The sequence below is a fragment of the Lissotriton helveticus genome, chromosome 6 (assembly GCF_964261635.1).
Source record: "Lissotriton helveticus chromosome 6, aLisHel1.1, whole genome shotgun sequence".
Taxonomy (NCBI): domain Eukaryota; kingdom Metazoa; phylum Chordata; class Amphibia; order Caudata; family Salamandridae; genus Lissotriton; species Lissotriton helveticus.
In genome coordinates, this window is record NC_136067.1 from 597,912,220 (window position 1) to 597,931,588 (window position 19,369).

Sequence of the window (19,369 nt, forward strand, 5' to 3'; positions counted from 1 at the left end):
CCCTATCTTGTTGACTGGTTGTTGAAGGCGGGCTTGTCCTAGGCTGTCGTCTTCCACCTCCAGACTACGGTGGACCTCCTTCATTCGCTGGGGTTCACTATTAGCATGCTGAAGTCACGCCTGACTCCCTCTGACGCTCCCTTTCATCTGAGCTGTTCAAGACACGGTGCGGTTTTGGTATTATCCTCCCGAACGGAGACCCTAGAATATTCAGGCTATGATTCTGATGTTTCAGCCTCCATCCTGGATTTCGGTGAGACTGTTCTGTGAGACTGCTGAACCTCATGGCCTCCTGCTTGTGACACATGCCCTCTGGCATATGCGGGCTCTGCAGTAGGACCTGAAGTTCCAGTGGGGCCTCATCAGGGAAATCTCTTAAACATAGTTCACATTTCAGAGAGAACTGCAAAATACCTGCAGTGGTGGTTAACAAACTGCGATTGGGTCAGTGGCAGACCCTTGTCCTTACCCATAACCGATATTAGAGTGGTTACAGATGCGTCACTCCTTGGATGGGGCTGCCATCTGAGAGAGGTGGAGAGGATCAGAGTCCTCCCTGTTCTGGCAGAATCAGGACTCTACTTCAACCATTTTGAGCTCCTGGTGATATGGTTGGCATTAAAAGCCTTTCTGCCCTCCATCAAAGGAAGGCTAGTACAGGTGTTCATGGACACCACCACCACCATGTGGTGCTGCAACAAACAGGATAAGGTGGGGTTGTGGACCATTTGTCAAGAGGCCCTGTGTCTCTGAACATTGCTGGAAATTCAGGGTATATCCCTCGTGGTTCAACACTTGACAGGCTCTCTAAACACCAGGGCGGACATACTCAGCCGAAGATGCCAAGCGGATCACAAATTGCTCCTCCCTTGTGAGGTGGTGCAAGGTGTCTTTCTGCAGTGAGGAGATCCTTGCTTAGATCTGTTCGCGACCGCCGAGAATGTGCAATGTCAGTAGTTTTGCACACTGGAGTTTCCATGGTGACTCTCCCTTAGACTTTTCGTCTCAAGTGGAGCGCAGGCCTCCTGTACGCCTTTCCGCACATGCCACTCCTTCTCAGAGCTATCAAAAAGATTAGGAATGACTGGGCCCAAGTCATCCTTGTTGCTCTGGACTGGACTCATAGGGTTTGGTATCCTTAGCTATTGTATTGGTACCTCGGTCAGGCTACCCCTTCGGGAGGGTCGTCTACTGGTCCAGCAGGGGAGGGTTGTCCACCCGAACCTGTCAATGCTCCGCCTTCTTGTAAGGAGATTGAACAGTAACACTTTAGAGCGATTGACCTTCCTCACACAGGCTGTACTGTTGTCTTGGCACCCAGGCATATGTCCACAAAATGGCGTATGCTTGCCGTTGGGGCAAGCCTGTGGCATGGTGTGCAGAAAAAAACATTTTACCCCCTTTCTGCTCCCCTTTTTTCATGTTCTTCTATTTAGTCTTTTCATTGCCCAGCAGAGTTCTGTTCTGGTCACCCTAAAGTGCTTTCTTTCTGCTACAACATCTTTCTACTGTTTCCTGACCAGTCATCTCTCTTAAAATCCCCTATTGTACATAGGCTCTTAGGTCTGTAGCATGTTTCCACCTTCCCCCTACATCATGCCTCAGTTGGACCTTAATCTAGTACTGACATTTCTGATGTACGTTCCCTTTGAGCCCTTGCACAACTGTCCTTCCTTAGCATCAAGAGTGCCTTCCTGGTGGCAATAACATCTGCCAGGAGGCTCAGTGAGCTTCCAGCATTGACATCCAAGCCTCCATACTTGAACATCTACCCAGAAAAGTTGTCACTCCCTTTCATGTAGGCCAGCTGCCTACTTTTTACGCTCCGCTGCATCACTGTATAGAAGAGGAGCAACTTTGACTCGAGACCAAAAGAGCGTTGTTGTTCTACCATGACTGCACGTGAGCATTCCGGGTGGATGACAAACTCTTTGTGAGATATTTCGGAGCGAAGAAGGGAAAGGCAGTGCAGAAGGGGACAATCTCCAGGTGGATTGTGCTCTATGTTAAGGTCTACTATGCATTGACCAAGAAGTAACTCCCTGATGGCTTGCGTGGTCATTCCACCAGAGCCAAGGCTGTGACCTATGTTTTAACACGCGGAGTTCCGGTCCTGGAGGCTGCAACGTGGGCCTCTCTGCACAAATTTAACAAAACACTACTGGCTGGACAGTCAGGTCTGCGGGAAGGACACTTTGCCTGTTCGGTCCTGCAAGACTTTTTGTGTGTGAAATTGTTTTGAAGATCACCTCCGGGAAAGTATTGCTTGGGTATCTATTCTAAGATGAGGAATCTGCTGCTAGAAGTCTCTTATCAGATGAACAAGTTACTTCCCTTTGGTAACACCTTATCTGGTAGAGACTCTGCATAGCTGCAGATTCCTTATCGACTCACCCATCCTGCCCGGTCTGCAAACTGACTTTTAGAGACAGGGTTTCCCTTTCAGTGCGCTAATGTTCCACACCAATGGTCCGTGCTCTCCGTGTCTCCACACTCCCTGCGTGGAAAGTCTCAAAAAGAAACCGGCGCCTTTATAGCACATTGCATGTAACTTCTGGCTCGGAGGACATCATGCGGAGCTGAATGACACCACCTACCTGCGTACAGGACTACTGCACACAAACATTTCCGGATCAAGTCTGACGCCTGGGGATAATTGTAAGGTAAGAAATCTGCAGTTAGGTAGCCTCTACCAGATAAGGTTTTACTGAAGGTAAGTAACTAGTTTATTGTTGCCAGAGGGGCAACATATTGGGACCTACCAGCTCCTGATGACCTGTTAGTTTTCGGTGTTGTTTATTGGGCCCATGGCTTCTATCACTTCAGGGCTTGTTGTGTGGGTCAGCTATCGATATGCTGAGCCCTTGACATATCCCTGAAAAGGGTCAAATTGTTGGAGGGGGGGATTGCCAGACTGGTGCTGAGAGGCCCAACGAGCCTCTCATGGCTGAGCTCTCAAAACACTGAGTCTGTCGATTCACCAAACCAGAGAGAAATCTGTGGTTACATGGAGTAACCATCAGAAAAAGCATTACTGAAGGTAAGTAACTTGTCTTCACTACTCAAAGTAACTATTTTATCAATTAAATGCATTGTGATGTGTGATAAAGAATCCTTTTTTATCAGTTATATTTTATTGTAAAACATAGACTTTAGAATAGCCTGAGTGCATTTACAAACTTTAGAATCATCTACCTTTGGTCTTTACATATACATTATGGGCATATAATATATAAATTATACATAATTATTTTAATTTGCTATTTATTCTAAGACCTTCCTCCAATTGAGAAGCATTTCTACAAAGAAGCCCACACCGTTGCATCCCTAACACAAGAAGAAGTTTCGAACTGGAGGTAAGTATGTTTTGGAAATATTGTTTTCCTAAGGAAACAGGATAGCTGATCTTGTTCTGCCTGTTCTGCTGTGAGTAAAGTTACACTATGGTATATGACGTACTAAATTCGAACTTCGAAAGCTTGCGTGCCTCATTAGTCACACACTACACAAAACGGTAGCACAATACCTCACTACTGGGAGCAAGGATAGCCAGCCACCTTCCCCCCACTCAGCCAGCATAACTTCAGGAAGGCTGCAGAGGAAGAAGCGCACCCTCCTCATTGTCATGAAATCCTTCCACAGCCGCTGACTTTTCCCCTGCAAACTCTTCAGAGTTCTTTGTGACCTGGGCTTCTCAGTGACACTGCACTACGACCTGATGGAGCAGGTTCTCTTTGTGTGTGCTTCTGTGCTGATTACCAACCGTGTTTACTTTAATGAAATGTATAGGATCCTTCTGTCAATGTTTTACATACTGTGCCTTTGCTCATAACCCTCATCAGCAGCTACAGTTCGTGTATTATATAACATACAGCACTTCATGCTCTAATCAAGGAGTGCGTTATCTTACACACCACATACCCGCCTTGGCTCCCACACGCCTGAGTGAAAGCTTTGTTCATTTATTTACAGATCATATGCTTATGCAGACAGTGCTATTTAACTGCACCTTGGAGGTGAAAAGATCCCTTCTTTCCTTCCTGTAACTTGTCTGTGAGGCTGCTTGCTCAAGCCAGGGTTACTTCTGCTGCGCATGGCTCTCCGAGTCAGAAAGCAGTGTCTCTCACCAACCGCCACTCTTTTCCTTTCTTATTCTTCTGCTGTGTGCCTTTAAAATGTTACATTATCATTATGTGCACTTCTCTAATACACTAAGAATGCCACACAGCCATTTTTTTTAATAATAGTATGGTCACAATAAGATGCAAAACTCCTGAACCATGTTACTCTTAGACAATGCCTGATTCCAATTATTTAGAAAGCTGTTGCAAGCTCAAATCCATACAGTCTTCCATATCTTGCGAAACAATTATATAGCATGTCTTAACAGCTCTAAACTCCCCCTAATTTCTGAACAATGGCCCTTTTAGTATGGGCAGCACAAGAAAGGTAGCCCCCCCATTGACCGATTTTATTTTGATTAAAAAACACCACACCAGCTTCCTCTCCGCTCTTATTACAAATAACTTTTGGATCAGACGCCAACCATGCAGTTCGTAAATGGCTTCTTGATGCAGAAGCCAACGTTTAATCCCACTTCATACCCACACCTGAAGACATCTTGGAGGATCAAATGTGCTTTTCAAACTACATTTCTCATGCATAAAAGAAAAAAGGTTTAACATCTTATTACCAGCTCCTATCACTTGCACCTGCGAACTTTTCGTACATTCGGTGGGAAACATTTGCAAGTATTGACTCAGGACGCCTGATCGCAGCTTGGCATGTGTTTACACTGCTTCCACTGAAACGGACTTTAAAAAAAATGCTGCATTGATGTTGTCATGCTGGTCTCAAGTATTTGATTTTGTGGTATGGATACTAACAGTGTGAGCTCTGTGTGTGTTTGTGCTATATATATATATATATATATATATATATATATATATATATATATATATATATATATGTGTGTGTGTGTGTGTAAGCTCGACGTGCTGTGTGTTGACACTGTCTAAAGTGTGTTTTTTGTGTGTGTGAGTGCATACCGCGTGGTACATGGTGTGTGAGGTGTCTGTGAGGACAAGAGAAAAGAGGCACAAAAGATACTATTGGAAGGAGAGCATGTAGCTTCAGAAAACATTGACTGTGCCCTTGATGTAGCCAATACTGGTTTTAGACAATAAATAATAATAAATAAGTTTTGGATGTGGCTTTTGATGGTGAATCACTGTTCGGAAAGCACATTGACGAGGCACTGTTGGCAATTAAGAATGACACTAGCACTTCAAAGTCATTGGGCACATTGCAATACAGAACATTGCCCTTCAGAGGTGCTGGGGGACGAGGATTTACCCCTTACAAAGGAGGTTACCAGAGGACGCAACAGTATCAGCCTTACCAGTCACAGAACGAACAATCTTACCATCCTCCATCTTACCAGTGGTCATCAATGGCTGGTTTCTCTTGCCAGGGAGGCCGCAAACGAATGCCTCAGCAAGGTTGTGACACAAGCAGGAAGAAATGAGCACACCAGAGTACAAGATTCCCTCCCCTCCTCTCCTAACCTGTGGGTGCTAAGATTTCCCAGCTATGTCCACCTGTGCTGCAAAATTACAATGGATCTCTGGGTGCTGGACTTTGTCACCAATGGTCACACTAGCATTCATTCAGTGCCTGCCGATTACTCCACCCAAGCGTCCCTCCACCTCATCTTCACTTATTATGCAAAGAGGCTTTGGTCATGCTCGCCAGAAGGAGCATTAGAGGAAATCCTGATCTCACAAAAAGTAAAAGGTTTTTATTCACGTTTTTTCCTAATTAAAAAGAAATCAGGAGAATGGAGAACGATACTGGACCTGAGGAATCTCAACAAGTATAGAATGGTAACCCTTTCCGTTATCCTAGGCCTCTTAAATGAAGGAGACTTCATGACATCGCTCGACATAGAAGATGCATATTTTCATATCCCAATCAGTCCCAAACATCGGAGATTCTTAAGATGTGCCACACAGGAGATTGCCGTGTCGCCCGGATCTTCTGTCCAAGCTGAAGGGGAGAGTGTTCCACCCCAATCTGTCCTCCCTACGCCTGGCAGCATGGCTCCTGAAGTCATCCAGCATGGACACTTGCAGTTGCAGGGCTCGACAAATCCACTCGCATTTGCGAGGGAGAATGGATGAGGACGAGTTATTTTTAGGTCCTACTCGCCCTTTCTGGCGAGTAGGAAATCAAACTAAGTTTTGTCCTCTGTCTTTGCAAATGGAGTAAAAGTGACAAGATGACACGATTTAAAGGCATTTTTATTGCTCACAAAGGGAATGAGCAATAAAGATGCCTTTAAATCTTTTTATCTTGTCACTTTTGCTCCGTTTTCAGAGACTGAGGTCAAGTGGGTGCAGTCAGGTCGAGGGGATTTTCCATTGTACTAGACCTGCAGGACTAGTACCCTTTTTAGAATTTGTCGAGCCCTGAGTTGAGTCCTGACTGTATGCACATCCTTAAGGAGGCGAAGCTGCCTTCTACAAGGAAATCCTATGGATTTGAATGGAAACGATTTTATCTGTGGTGTGAGAGTAATGGTTTTGATCCTATCCATGGTCAGGAACAGGCGAATTTGCCTAATCTCTTACATTTAGAAAGATCTGGTCTTCAATTTAATACTATTAAAGTCCACCTTGCTGCGATCACAGCCTACAGAAAATCACCTACTCAGACCTCCTTCTTTAGGATGCCTGTAGTGAAGGATTTTCTGGAAGGTTTAAGAAAGGTGTATCCGCCAGTCAGGGCACCTTCTCCACCTTGGGAGCTTAATGTGGTGTTAACTAAGTTAATGAGTGCTCCTTTTGAACCTATACATAAGACTTCCTTGCAACACTTAACTTGGAAGGTAGCGGTCCTGGTAGCCATTACTTCTGCTCGTAGAGTGAGCGAGATTCAGGCTCTGTGTTGCAAAGAACCGTTCACTGTGTTTCATTCTAATAGAGTGGTACTCAGGACGCATCCTGCTTTTCTGCCCAAGGTAGTGTCAGATTTTCATATTAATCAGGCCATAACCTTGCCTACTTTTTTCTCAAATCCTACCGGTCCTGCTGAACGGGGCTCTTCACTCCTTAGATCTGAAGAGGGTCCTTCAGTTTTACTTGGACAGAACAAAGACTTTGAGACAGTCAGACCGTTTGTTCATTAACTATGGTCCTATTAATACAGGCTCTGCAGCATCTAAGAGGTCCATTTCTAGATGGATTGTTTCTTGTATTCTTCTAGCTTATCAGTTGTCAAATAGGTCTTTGTCGTGAAGACCAAAGGCGCATTCTACAAGAGGGAAAGCTTCCACCACAACTCTCCTTAGAAATGTTTCTATGGCAGAAATCTGTAAGACAGCTACTTGCCGTTCAGTGCATACTTTTACTCGCCATTTTTGACTTGACTCCAACACACAGGCAGATGCACAAGTTGGGAAGCATCTCTCAGAACTGTATTTGCTAATTCTAGCTGAGATCTGTGTGTTAAAGCTGTTTTTATTTTTTCTGTTCGCCCACGTCTGGTGGGTATGAGCTTGCTACTCTATTCAGTGCTTATCACTATTCATGTGTATCCCCGGAAGAGAAGGATTAGTTACTTACCTGTAATCCTAGTTCTTTTCCAGGGGTATACTCATTAAAGTCATAAGCACCCTCCCGCCTCCCTGGGCGAGCAGTAGCTTTATGGTTTTGTTAATATGGTAATATTGTATTTCTGAATGCAGATACCTGCTAAGTTTACTGTACAGTACAAAATAACTGACCTAACTGTCACCTGTGGTGCATGATGGGAACAGAGTTCCCCTGGAGGCCTTAAAGGCAAAGTGTTCAGATTCTCTGAGGCCTTAAAGGCGAGGTGTCAGTCTGATTTTCTGTACAGGGATAGTTTTTCTGTATGCAGCCTTCTTAGGCTAATTGCCTTTTATTACAAATTCTTTGATGAAAATAAAAGGTTTTTTGCTGATTATGGAATGCTTTTTAGGCTCATGCCTGTTTATTGCATTGTTTATATAGTTTATTTTCATACTGCAGAAAATATGTAATGATGGCTTTATTAGCCTATGGGTTATGTTGGGCTGCATATTATTGGTTTATACATATATATGTGTATAATTTGTTTAGTACTATGTACTATTGTTATATATTTACACACATATATATATATATTTTATTATGTGTTCCGGGTTCCCGCTCATGGGCGGAGAGAATTCAGTGCTTATGACTTTAATGAGTATACCCCTGGAAGAGAACTAGGATTACAAGTGGAAGAGGTTTTGCATCTGGTACAAGTCCAAGAACTATGACCCGACGACATGTAAGGAAGATGTCATCCTTCCATATCTTCTACATCTGGCGCAGTCTGGCCTTAATGTCCATTCCATTAAGGTTCATCTGACTGCATAGTCTGCCTACAGAAAGGCCCTTCACAGACTTCCTTCTTTCAGATCCCTATGATCACAGATTTTTTGGAAGGCTTGAAGAAAGTGTTCCCTCCTGTCCGGCTTCCTTCGCCTTCATGGGAATTGAATGTGGTGCTGTCCAGATTGATGAAGGAGCCTTTTGAACCTATTCATAAGGCTTCGTTGCAGCACCTGTCCTGGAAGGCAGCGTTCCTTGTGGCCATTACATCGGCCCACAGGGTGAGTGAAATTCAGGCGTTGTGTTGCCATCAACCTTATACTGTATTTCATGCTGCTAAGGTTGTTATGCGTACTCACCCTAAATTTCTTCCTTAAGTTATATCTGACTTTCATTTTAACCAGACCATAACTTTACCTACGTTTTTCAGAATCCTTCATCTCCAGCGGAAAGGTCCCTGCATTCCCTGGATGTCAGGAGGGTGTTGAAATTTTATCTGGATAAAACCAAGGATATTTGTAGGTCAGGCCAATTGTTTATCAATTATGGATCAGTCAGGACAGGTCTTGCTACCTCTAAACAGTCCATTTCTAGGTGGATTGTGTCCTGTATACAGTTGTGTTACCAAAAAGCTGGTAAGACCTTAGGGGTAAACCTAAGGCTCATTCCACCAGGGGCAAAGCTGCCACGACTGCTTTGCTCCGTAATGTTCCAATTGCAGAGATCTGTCCATACCTTTGCTAAGCATTACTGCCTGGACACTGATGCCAGGGCAGACGCTCAGGTTGGGCAGGCTTCACGGCGAAATCTGTTCGCACAGTAGTGGTGTCATTTCTCTTTTCTCCACCGCCGCTTTGGTGTGGGGATGGGCTTCCCATTCTATTCACTAGATTATGACTATACACAGAGATCCCCTACTACAGAAGGAGTAGTTTCTGTCCTGTAACTCCAGTTCTGTAGTAGGGGTATCTCTGTTATAGTCATAAGCGCCCTCCCTCCTCCCCGGTGAAGAAAGATATTCATGTAAGGAATGCTACAGGTCTGGCGTGTTACGCCTTAAAAAAACCTGAAAGTAAAAGGGACCTGCAGTGCATTCTGGGATACTGTGAAGTTCTGGAAGGTTCTCTTAAAGGCACAGTATCCTGTTCTGAGCCACATAATGGCAGCTTATTTTATTGACATGGGCCTTCTGATCGCAAAGAGGGAGCTCACTAGGGGTTGGAAGTCAAAGTCCGCTCCGACACACAAAAAATGGCTGAACGAATTTCTGAAATGGGCAGCGGCAGAAAGCACACTCAGATACCAACTGGCCCGGCGGACAGCAAATGATAAGGCTCAGGAGGCGGCGCTGGCATGGGAAGCCCTAGTCCAGGCGCTCAGAGATAGTATGGAGTTGAGTGACGAGGAGGAGGGAGTGGCACTACAGGAAGCCCCGAGAGAAGAGGTATCGGACCCTGCACTGACACCTGACACAAGCACCTAATGTACTGTTTCCACAATCCTACTCACACAGCTTTGCCCGATATTTTACACTGGACACGTAGGCTTAGACACCAGGGGGACGGGGAGGTATGGGAGGGGAGAGGGAAGTAAAGTTGACCTGTTTATTTGGATGGAGAGAGATTATACACAACCGTAGAGCAGGGGGGCACGATAGGCGTTGACGAAATAAAAGCGGAGAACATTGTACAGATGAGCTGTTTCTACGGGTACCAACTGCACCATACTACAAGATTGACCGCCGCCCAACCTCCGGGATGTGGGTCGAAAGGCTGTGTATACAAACGATAATCGGACAGTGTCTGCAGTTGTACTGGAGTTCTTGATGATGTTTATACAGTATATTTGACAATATCTCTGCAATAAAAATTGTTTTACAAAAAAAAAATAATAATAATGGCAGCTTATGGGGCTTGTCTGTCCATGTCTTCCTCTCTATTATTCCAGAGGGTTTTTGATGTTAAAGCAAGGGAAATCTGGACAGGCTTAGCGGTTTGTGGATTTTTGGTGGAATTTCTAGTTGAAGTACTGGACAGTGTAGCCTGTGGATATTGGCTGCATTATCTTTCTTTAATTCTCTCTTAAGTGTCTGTGCAGTTCTGCATTTTTCGACACCTTAAGAGATTATTTTTGATTGCTCAGGGGTCCACGCACATGGGCGGGACTATTCACTAGATTATGACTATAACAGAGATACCCCTACTACAGAACTGGAGTTACAGGACAGAAACTACTCCTTCCCGGGGATTTAGCCGCTCGCAGGTGGGCAACTGCTGCTCCTATCTCCTCTCTGCTGAAAGGCACCCCTAGTGAGTTCTGACTATCCGGGTCAAGGCAAGGCAATTCCATCGGCAAGGTATGCCTCTAAGTCCTGAGGGTCAACGGCGGGCCCAGGCTCCGAATATATATATTGCAGGTGCGTGCTGAAGGCGTTAGTGATTTCGTGCTGGGTGTAAACTAGCCGACCCCCCCTCTGTTTGCAGAGCCAGGATCGGGAGGGGTTGTGTCTCAGTTTTTATCAACCGTGCCAATAGGCGCCCGGCCTTGTCCCCCTCCGTGTACCACCGACGTCTACTCTGGGTCCTATTATACTTGCCCAGTGAGTTCCATAGTTCCCCCACCCTCTGTCGCTGGTCCGTCCACCGGGCCTGTCCCTCCGGGTCCGTGGGGAGGTTCTTCTCTAAGGTACGTAACCTATCTTCCTGTTGTCCCAGGTCTCGCTCTAGCACCCTCCGTACCCCTGCCTCAGTTGACCTACATATCCCCCTCAGCACCACCTTCAATGCGTCCCATTCCACTGCCCTGGAGCTCACAGTGTTCCAGTTCTGTTCAAAGTAACCTTCCAGCCCATTCTCAACCGCCTCCTTGTAGACCGGGTCGTCAGCGCCTCAGTATTGAGTCACCATAACGGAATTTTGGAACGCAGGCGACCCAAACAATAGGCCACCAGCAGGGGGAAATGATCCGACAGATATCTGGCCAAGTATTGCATTTCTAGAACACGCCCCGCCGCAGTTTCTTGCATGAAACAGTAGTCCAGTCTGCTATAGGTATTGGCTGCCGGAGTGAAGCAGGAGTACACCCAGCTATCAGGATTACGGTGCCGCCAAATATCCAATAGACGATAATTACCCAGCATTTGACGTATGGCGTCCCGCGTTTTAGGCTTCGCCTCTGCTTTTGGGGGGTGTCTGTCACAGTCCCCGTCTAAGGCACAATTAAAGTCTCAAGCTACAATAAGTTCTACGTCTGGCGCCAAATCTAATGATCCCAAGATCCCAGGCAGGAATTCTCCGTCAACAGTGTTTGGGGCATAAATATTAATGAAACACACGTGTCTCCCGTCCAGCGGTCCCGTCCAGCGTCCCCTTCACCACCACATACCTCCCGTCAGGGGAACAGCGTAACAGCTTAAAGGGAACTCCAGGTGCCACCCATATGAGTGCCCCTTAGCAAACCCCGAGTACGAAGTCGCAAAAAACTGACCCCACCACTGCAGATGCTGGATAAGGATAAATCGTAGCGCCCCAGATTGGGATCCTGTCCTCCCCTCAAGCGTCTTCAGAACTGCCTACATTCGGGTCCACAGTGCCCTCCGGTTCCGATTTCTTGGTGTAGTACGGGTAGATATGAATCTCATGGTTTTCAAACTTGGGGTGGGGGGGGCTTCTTGCGGATGAACAGGATGCCACCCCAGTCCCTGAAGTTAAACAGGTGTGTGATTAGAGTTTGGGGCGGCGCCCCTGGTTTCGGGGGGGGACCCAGGGATCGGTGGGCCCGCACCACCGCAAACATCCGGGAGAGCCGAAGGCCCGGTAGGGCAGTGCCGATCCAATCTTCCAAAAACAGGTCCGCCGCCTGCCCCTCCGCCTTCTCCGGAAAGCCCAGGAAGCGGAGGTTGTTCCTCCTGGAGCGCCCCTCCGCATCTTCCGCTCTGTCCTCCAGATGAGAGGTATGCTCCCGAAGTGCGGACACCGTCGCCCGTAGGTATTGGACCTCCGTCTTCAGGGAGGCCAGGTCCCCCTCAGTGGTAGTGACGCAGTCTGCCACACTCCCCAGGTGGTTTATGTCCATCGCCATGCCATCCATCTTCGATTCCAGCCCCACTCTCGAATCCTTAATGGCCTTCAGGATATCAGCCTAGTCTTGGGCCGCTATTCCCTGCCGTGGCCCCTGCTTAGGAGGCGGTCTGCTGCGCTCTACGGGCGGTGGCCCCGGCACAGTGTACTGCATAATTTTGTTCGTTTGTGCTCCATGAAGGGGCTGGTCTTTCCCCATTGCCAGTAGCGGCCCACCAGAAGTCGCCCTCGAGGCCTTCTGTACTTTTGCAACTCAGCTACTCCTGACACCTGGCTCCGCAGCAGGCCCAGCCAAGCCCTGGAGGTCTATACTTAGGCCGCTCACCACTTGCACCTCTCAAGCAGTCCAATAGCGCTTGGGGAGTCAGCGCATAAGGGTCTCCACCTCAGGCCCCCCGGCAAATCAGGGCCTCCACCAGGGTTGACGACCAGCAGGGGTCTCTGCAGCAGTCTCTGAGGGTGGTGTCCGGTAGTACAGGTTAGCTCAGTAGTACAGGTAAGCTCAGTAGTTCATGGCGCAGCCCCTCGCCAGCTCGTTCACCTGCAGGGGTTCACTACTGGCGTATCCGTCTCATCCCGCCACCAAATTGTTCGAGTCTGCCCTTCCCCAGTCTCACGGCCTGCAGCAGTGCGCCCGGGCCCGATAGCGTCGTCCTCCAGGTGCAAGGCCCCTGACGTCCTCCGAGGTGGGTCCCCTTCGAGGGGGGAAAAGGAAGGATGTGGCCTGGGTCAAGGAGTCCAACGTGGCGGGCAACAACCGCACCAGGTGGAGCCCTGGAATATGAGCCCACCCAAGGCCTCCAAGTCCCCGCGGTCGCGTAAAGGCCGCCCCGGGCAGTACACCAGGTCAGCAAAAGGCAGTTAGGCCCGTCTCAGCAGCGCCGCCATCTTGGTCTCAACGCGGCCGCCGCCGTCGCCCGGTAAAGAAACAATCTTTAAAGGGCCTCCAGAAATCCGCCGTCCAAACAGCCCCGAGGCACAGGACCAGGGGGGGCTCCGAACTCCACTTGCTCGGGGATCTAAGCTATTTCGCGAGGATTCATGAAGGATTCCAGTTTACGGGGGCAGGAGCCGCACTAACTCACGTCTACCTCGCCATGCGTTCAAGCAACGCCCTTTCAGTAATAGATGTACCGCTACAGTGGTGACTCTACCAGTATTCCCGTGGAAGCGGACCCTCACTGCTGTGTGACAATCCCAGCGGGAGTCTGGAGAGCTGCATCCTTGCTTGCTCGGATTGGGATAAAAATCCTGCATTAAGCATCCGCTTTTTGCCAAGGATATGTGAAAAAATAAAGCGCAATGTGCAGGAGGCTGGCTTATATGGTGCACACTTTTTAAGTGATGCTCCTTACGCTAACACAGACAACCTTTATGGTGATTTTAGTGATCTTTGATAACCATAGAAATCTCTCCGTGGTAGCGGTGGAGAGCAGCCTTCGGGCTTATCTTGGAGTGTAAAGCAGCTTGTTTTACTACCTTTAATCAGGAGTGTAAGTTAAATGAAAAAGAACCTCACAGTGCTTATATAAAAATATGTCAATTTATTGCGCAACACAATCAATAACACATTGGTTTATCTCCAATCTGGATATATCAACACAATACACAAGAATACTTTGAAATAATCAGGGGAGTAGCAGAAATATAGACTAGTCTCCAGGGGTAGACCAAACCGTATATTAAGGAAATGGAATGTGAACTGCATAGGAGAACGGGTCTTGGACTCTGAGGAGCTGGGGACACAAAGAACCATCAACAAATAAATAATCTGTGGTCTAATAAATTCTTGAGTGCATAAAGAAAAGCGTAAATAGACTAGATCAAGATGTGATATAGAGTCATTATCAAGAGTGACTTAAGGAAAAAGAAATCCACTTTAGGATATTTGGTATCCCATCATTACACATAAAGTGCCCAGTGTCATCATCTGGGGTTCCAAACAACTCTTACTCGTCCTTTCTCCTTCCAGGAGAGGAACGGTTTGGATGAGTTGTATCCTCCTGTTGGATTTCTTACAAGAGAAAAAAGAGTGTAAAGGAAAGGATTTCCTTTTCTAGTCAATGCGGTGCAACAACAAAAAAGTAAGTGTATTAAAATAGGATATACAATGGAGACATGGAGTGATAGTGTTCCTCTTAGTTCTCATTTCTAAGTTGGATTCCTACTTGAAAATAGTGAGAGGAAAATGAAGAAGCAGTTATCATTATTCACTGCTTATCTGGTCGACATGTTTCAGCTTTCCGGGACAACTCTCCCTAGCTTTCTGTCACTGCAATTTTATAAAGTTTTATACATATTAGTTGGACACTGTTTTACCATGTGTAATCCGTATTCTGATCCTCCTTGTGTACTTGATGTATACAACATCAATGTAGCACGAGGACTAGACCTCACCTCACCTGGCAACCAGCTCTAGTCAAAGAGGCCCGCTCGATCCGTCGTTGCCTCCAGCTTCGACATGGCTGGGATGGAGGTGGACACAAAGAACCACCCATGGTAAGTGCCCAGGAACCCCACAGAGGCTGTGTGCCCATTGGAAGTCTAAGGAGAAGTCTCAGTTGCAGAGACTAGAGGAAATCCTTTGGAAGGCAGATGGTTGGAGAGCCATCCCATCCGTGGAGGCCCCAGGAACCAGCTGAGCTGCACCGGGGAAGCCAGGTGCATAGGGGTGAAGTGACGTCAGAAACAGCTATAGACGACCATGGAGGACTACAGTGAACATGTCTCTGGCGAAGAAGGTGAAGGAGTCCGGTGGACTACTCCAAGAGTGGATTCTTGGAGAGGAGTACCTACAAGTAGAGGGGACAGAGTCTATGCCAGTCAGGAGTGACCAGGAGGCACAAAAGACCAATGAAAACCGATGACGGAAAACTCATGAGAGTTGATGTTGACCTTTTTTTTTTACTTTATCATTATTCTGACATATACAGTCAATGTTATCTTAAGTTGTTTCTGCTGAACAGTTTTACTCACATGGTACTATCATGGACAGTTGCACACCCTCCAATTGACCTGATGCTGTGAAAATAATACAAACACCTATTCAGTCTGTTCAACCCACGCCTGTCGGAACTATGCCATCAGGAGTTTGCGTTGGGGTGCAAGGGTCCAAATTCTGTAAATATTTCCTGAGCGGGCTCCAGATATCTTTTGGTTGGGAATTGGGTGGAAGTAGTGTAGCATATAATTCGCAATTCGTGAGTTGACTGTGACATTGACATAAAGGACAATGGGAGACTTTGAAGAAGATGCCTCGGGAGAAGACTGTGAAGGAGTCTTGTGGAATCCAAGGGTGGATTCTTGAAGTGAACAGGGGACAGAGTCTATGCCACTGGGAGGTGACCAGGAGGCACGGAAGCACAAAGCCCACCAATGTCGATGGGTTCAGAAGAAATGACAGTGACCTTGTTGCTGCAGCTGTGAGGACCAGGTGACACTGAGGATGACCAGGTGCCATGCAAGAGCTGCCCTACGTTGGATGTCTGTCTAGGTGGTTGGTGTCTAGCAGAAGCATCAACAACCTTGGTAATCGCAACTGGGGTGTAGAACTAAAAGGAGCAATTGTTGGTACCAGCAAGGTCCAAGGGACTCGCCAAGTGCAGGAGAGTCAGAGCAGGCCCAGAGCAAGTAGAGGAGCCCACTGAAGCAAGGGAAGACGCTCGAGAGGACCCACAGGCCAGAGGCACAGGAGTTCCAAGAGGACCTCAAGCAGCTCAGCAAAGTCTGAGGCCCACGATGCAGGGAGGTCTCGCTTCTTCAGGAAATTAGGTGCTGGGAGCTGAGGCTTCTTGTAGCCCGAAGACCCCTGGAGTGCAGAGCCAACAAACATTGGCAACGGCAAGTCTGTGCACTGGGGTTCGGTGACAGCAGCCCCCACGTGGGAAATTGCAGAGAAGGCAGGTCAGGCCTCTGGATGTCCATGGGATGTGAGGAGCAGCAGACCGGTCAGCATTGTTGCAGTGCCTGCAGATGCCGGGTAGTGACTCTTTCACTCCTCCAAGGGAAATTTCTTTGGGTGTCCTTGATACCCACAGGTCTTTTGACGAACTTGAATGAAGCCCAGACACAGAAAACTCAGAAGACTTGAAGAACAGCGAGAACCTAGTCCTCCTAGGTGCAGTCTCTGTTCCAGTCGAAGTCCAACGAAGTCCAAGTGCCCAGACGATTGAAGTGTGACGTAGTTTCAGGGTTGAGACTGGAACCATGACTGATCTAAGGACCAACCCACGGGGAAGCCCGAAGTACCCTAGGGAAATTGTTGGCTTAGGGGTCCTTCCCAGAGGAAGGGCTGGATAGAGGGGAGGATACTCCCCTGACCTTTGTCCAGTTTTGCACCAGAGTGGGAACCAAGGGTTCATGAACTGGCTCAAACCAGAGTATGCAAGGGCATGAAATGTGCCCTTAAAGCAGTCTTGCAGCACTGACAAGTGCCCCCACCCCAGCCCAATACACAAAGTCCTATCTGGGTGGTCACACCTCCCTGTGATACGAAACCTATTGTTCTATCCTCTCATGCTTGAGCTCAGCAGCAGGAGGGCAGTATTGTGTCTGTGTTTGGCAGCAGCACTAGCTTGCTGAGAGACCCTGAAAGGCTGTTGCTGGGAGAACAGAAGGGTCCCCTAAGCAGCCCCCCAGTCCATCGGATCAAACTTGCAGCACTGAAATCGGTGTTGGGTTTGGGGTATGATTCCAACATGTTTGATACCAAACAGGACCAGGTTCGGTGCAGCCATGATATAGTTAGACATATGGTAATGACTGATGGCCACCATATGTCTTAAAATGGCTGACTGCACTTATAAAGGTTGGTCAATCAACTCTGGGGTTTGTATGGGTGTCCTTCTCATGCAGGGGTACCCTCACACTTGTAACCAAGCACCCTGCCTTCAGGACTGACGACCCTGCCATAACAGTGACTTGTAGGTTTTAAGTGAAGTGACCTCCGATATAAGGAAACTTTTAGATCTGTTGTGAGAGGTGCAAGCACCAACTAACACAGGATGCAATGGCAGGTCTTTAGTCAACAGTTTGAGTGGACTCCCATGGGTGGCACAATACTTGCTGCAGCCCATGGGATACCCCTGGTGTACCAATGACCTGGGTACCTCAGTATCATATACTAGGGACTTATAAGGGTAAACTAGTAGCCAATTGTGGAGGTACCAAAGTACTTACCAACACTAATTTAGGGGAGAGAGCACAGATGTTAAAGTCCTGATTAGCAGGAACCCAGCAAACTAAGTGCAAAACACACTGCCACCAGGCAAAATGTGGGGTTAACCAAAAATATCTGAAGGGTCATAAATCACCACCCTTTCAACGAGGAACCCATCCAATTAAATGGCTGGTGTCTTTAATAGTATGCCCAAATTCAGGTCCTGTCTCTGTTGTCCAGTTAGCAGACAGTTGAAGTAATTGCAATCCAGAACCCTAAAACCCAGCTATTTTACATCTTGTCCACTGAAGCAGATGTAATAAAGAGGTGCAGCACTCTATGTTGTCTAGTAATCAGTCACAATTTAGTGGTGGCTGGGGCAACCAAGAATTCTGGGACATCCTCTGGACCAAGTGGCTTCATGAGTTCCTACTGGGAAATGGACTTGAAGTGAGGGTCTTGACTCCTAATTTATATATCGCTATTTCTGCAGCTAATGTTTGAGCTAGAAGGATGGATTAAGTGTTCTCAAATACGGACAACCTCTCCATTCAACAGGGCAAGGATTTGAAAGTGGACTGCCTCTTGTTCCTTCTGGGACTGGAGAGAAGGCAATAGTGGTACACTACACGTCTGGGATGGATTGAGGATGATGGTCTCCTCAGCTTGTCGTAGACCAGCAACGTTGCTGCTCCACAATCCAGATATGACTGTTATTGTGGCCATCCGGGTTGTGTGGTACTTGGCCAACCTCTGTTCGTGAAGACATTCTTCTTGCCGATTCTTTGGTCATCTGGTACTTATTCAAGTTATTTTCTGGATCATGTTAAGTCTACCTCATCCTTCAGGTAGATATGTACTTCCTTTCTCCTATGTTGACAGCAACAAGACCTGACATGTTTTTCACACTAATAATAGTAGTAGGCTCAATTTCCAGAGGTTCAACACCTGGTCAACATTTGCATGCTGTATTTTCTCCATGTCCTGATATTCCACAAAATATGTGCTGGGATTGGGGGAGAGGGATCACTATTAAATCTCCTTTAAGTTCCCAAGCTGGAATCTCACATGACTTCTATTGTTATAGTAAAAGGTTACTGTTTTTTTATGTACAGAAAGGAAAACAACAATATAATCTGCAATGACCTACATGAAGGTGAAAAGAGACCGATACCCAATCCAGTTCGAACCTTTGAAGAAGCATTTCAACAATACCCTCAAATTATTGCTACAATCAAGAAAGTGGGCTTTCAGACTCCCACTCCAATTCAGGTATACGCAACAACTTACCCGTGTTTGTTATTAAACTCTATTTTTTTCATGTTCAGTTAAAATCAACATATTCATGTTTTTAGTCGCAGGCCTGGCCAATCATACTTCAAGGAATTGATCTTATTGGTATTGCACAAACGGGCACAGGGAAAACCTTGGCTTACTTATTGCCTGGTTTCATTCATTTGGACTCTCAACCAATGTAAGAATTAAACTTGGTCTTTATCTTTACTGTTTATGTATTTTTGTGTCACTGACTGATCCTTTGTGAGACTTGAAGGCATGATTTCTCTTTGTAATGGCTCCAGTAGAAATCCAATTCCTTCATTGCATGAAGTATGTCTTAATTTGAGAATTGCAAATAAGTTGATCTCCTGTATATTATTGTTGTCGTTGCTTCATGCTATGTATGCTTTTTATGCTAAAATATTTAGCTCACCAAGTCATTAAGGCAGTTGCTTATGGTGTTGAAAAACTCT

The 19,369-nt window shown here is 46.8% G+C and overlaps 1 protein-coding gene across 2 annotated transcripts in view; it reads left to right on the forward strand.

The window, feature by feature from the left end:
- Positions 1-19,369, forward strand: part of LOC144762785 (putative ATP-dependent RNA helicase DDX43) — a 989,943-nt gene that overhangs the window by 199,124 nt on the left and 771,450 nt on the right. For both annotated transcript variants that reach the window (XM_078648055.1, XM_078648054.1), the window contains exons 5-7: positions 3,275-3,356; positions 18,734-18,890; positions 18,974-19,092. In XM_078648055.1, coding sequence (XP_078504181.1) covers positions 3,275-3,356; positions 18,734-18,890; positions 18,974-19,092 — 358 coding nt within the window. The remainder of the gene's footprint in view (positions 1-3,274; positions 3,357-18,733; positions 18,891-18,973; positions 19,093-19,369) is intronic.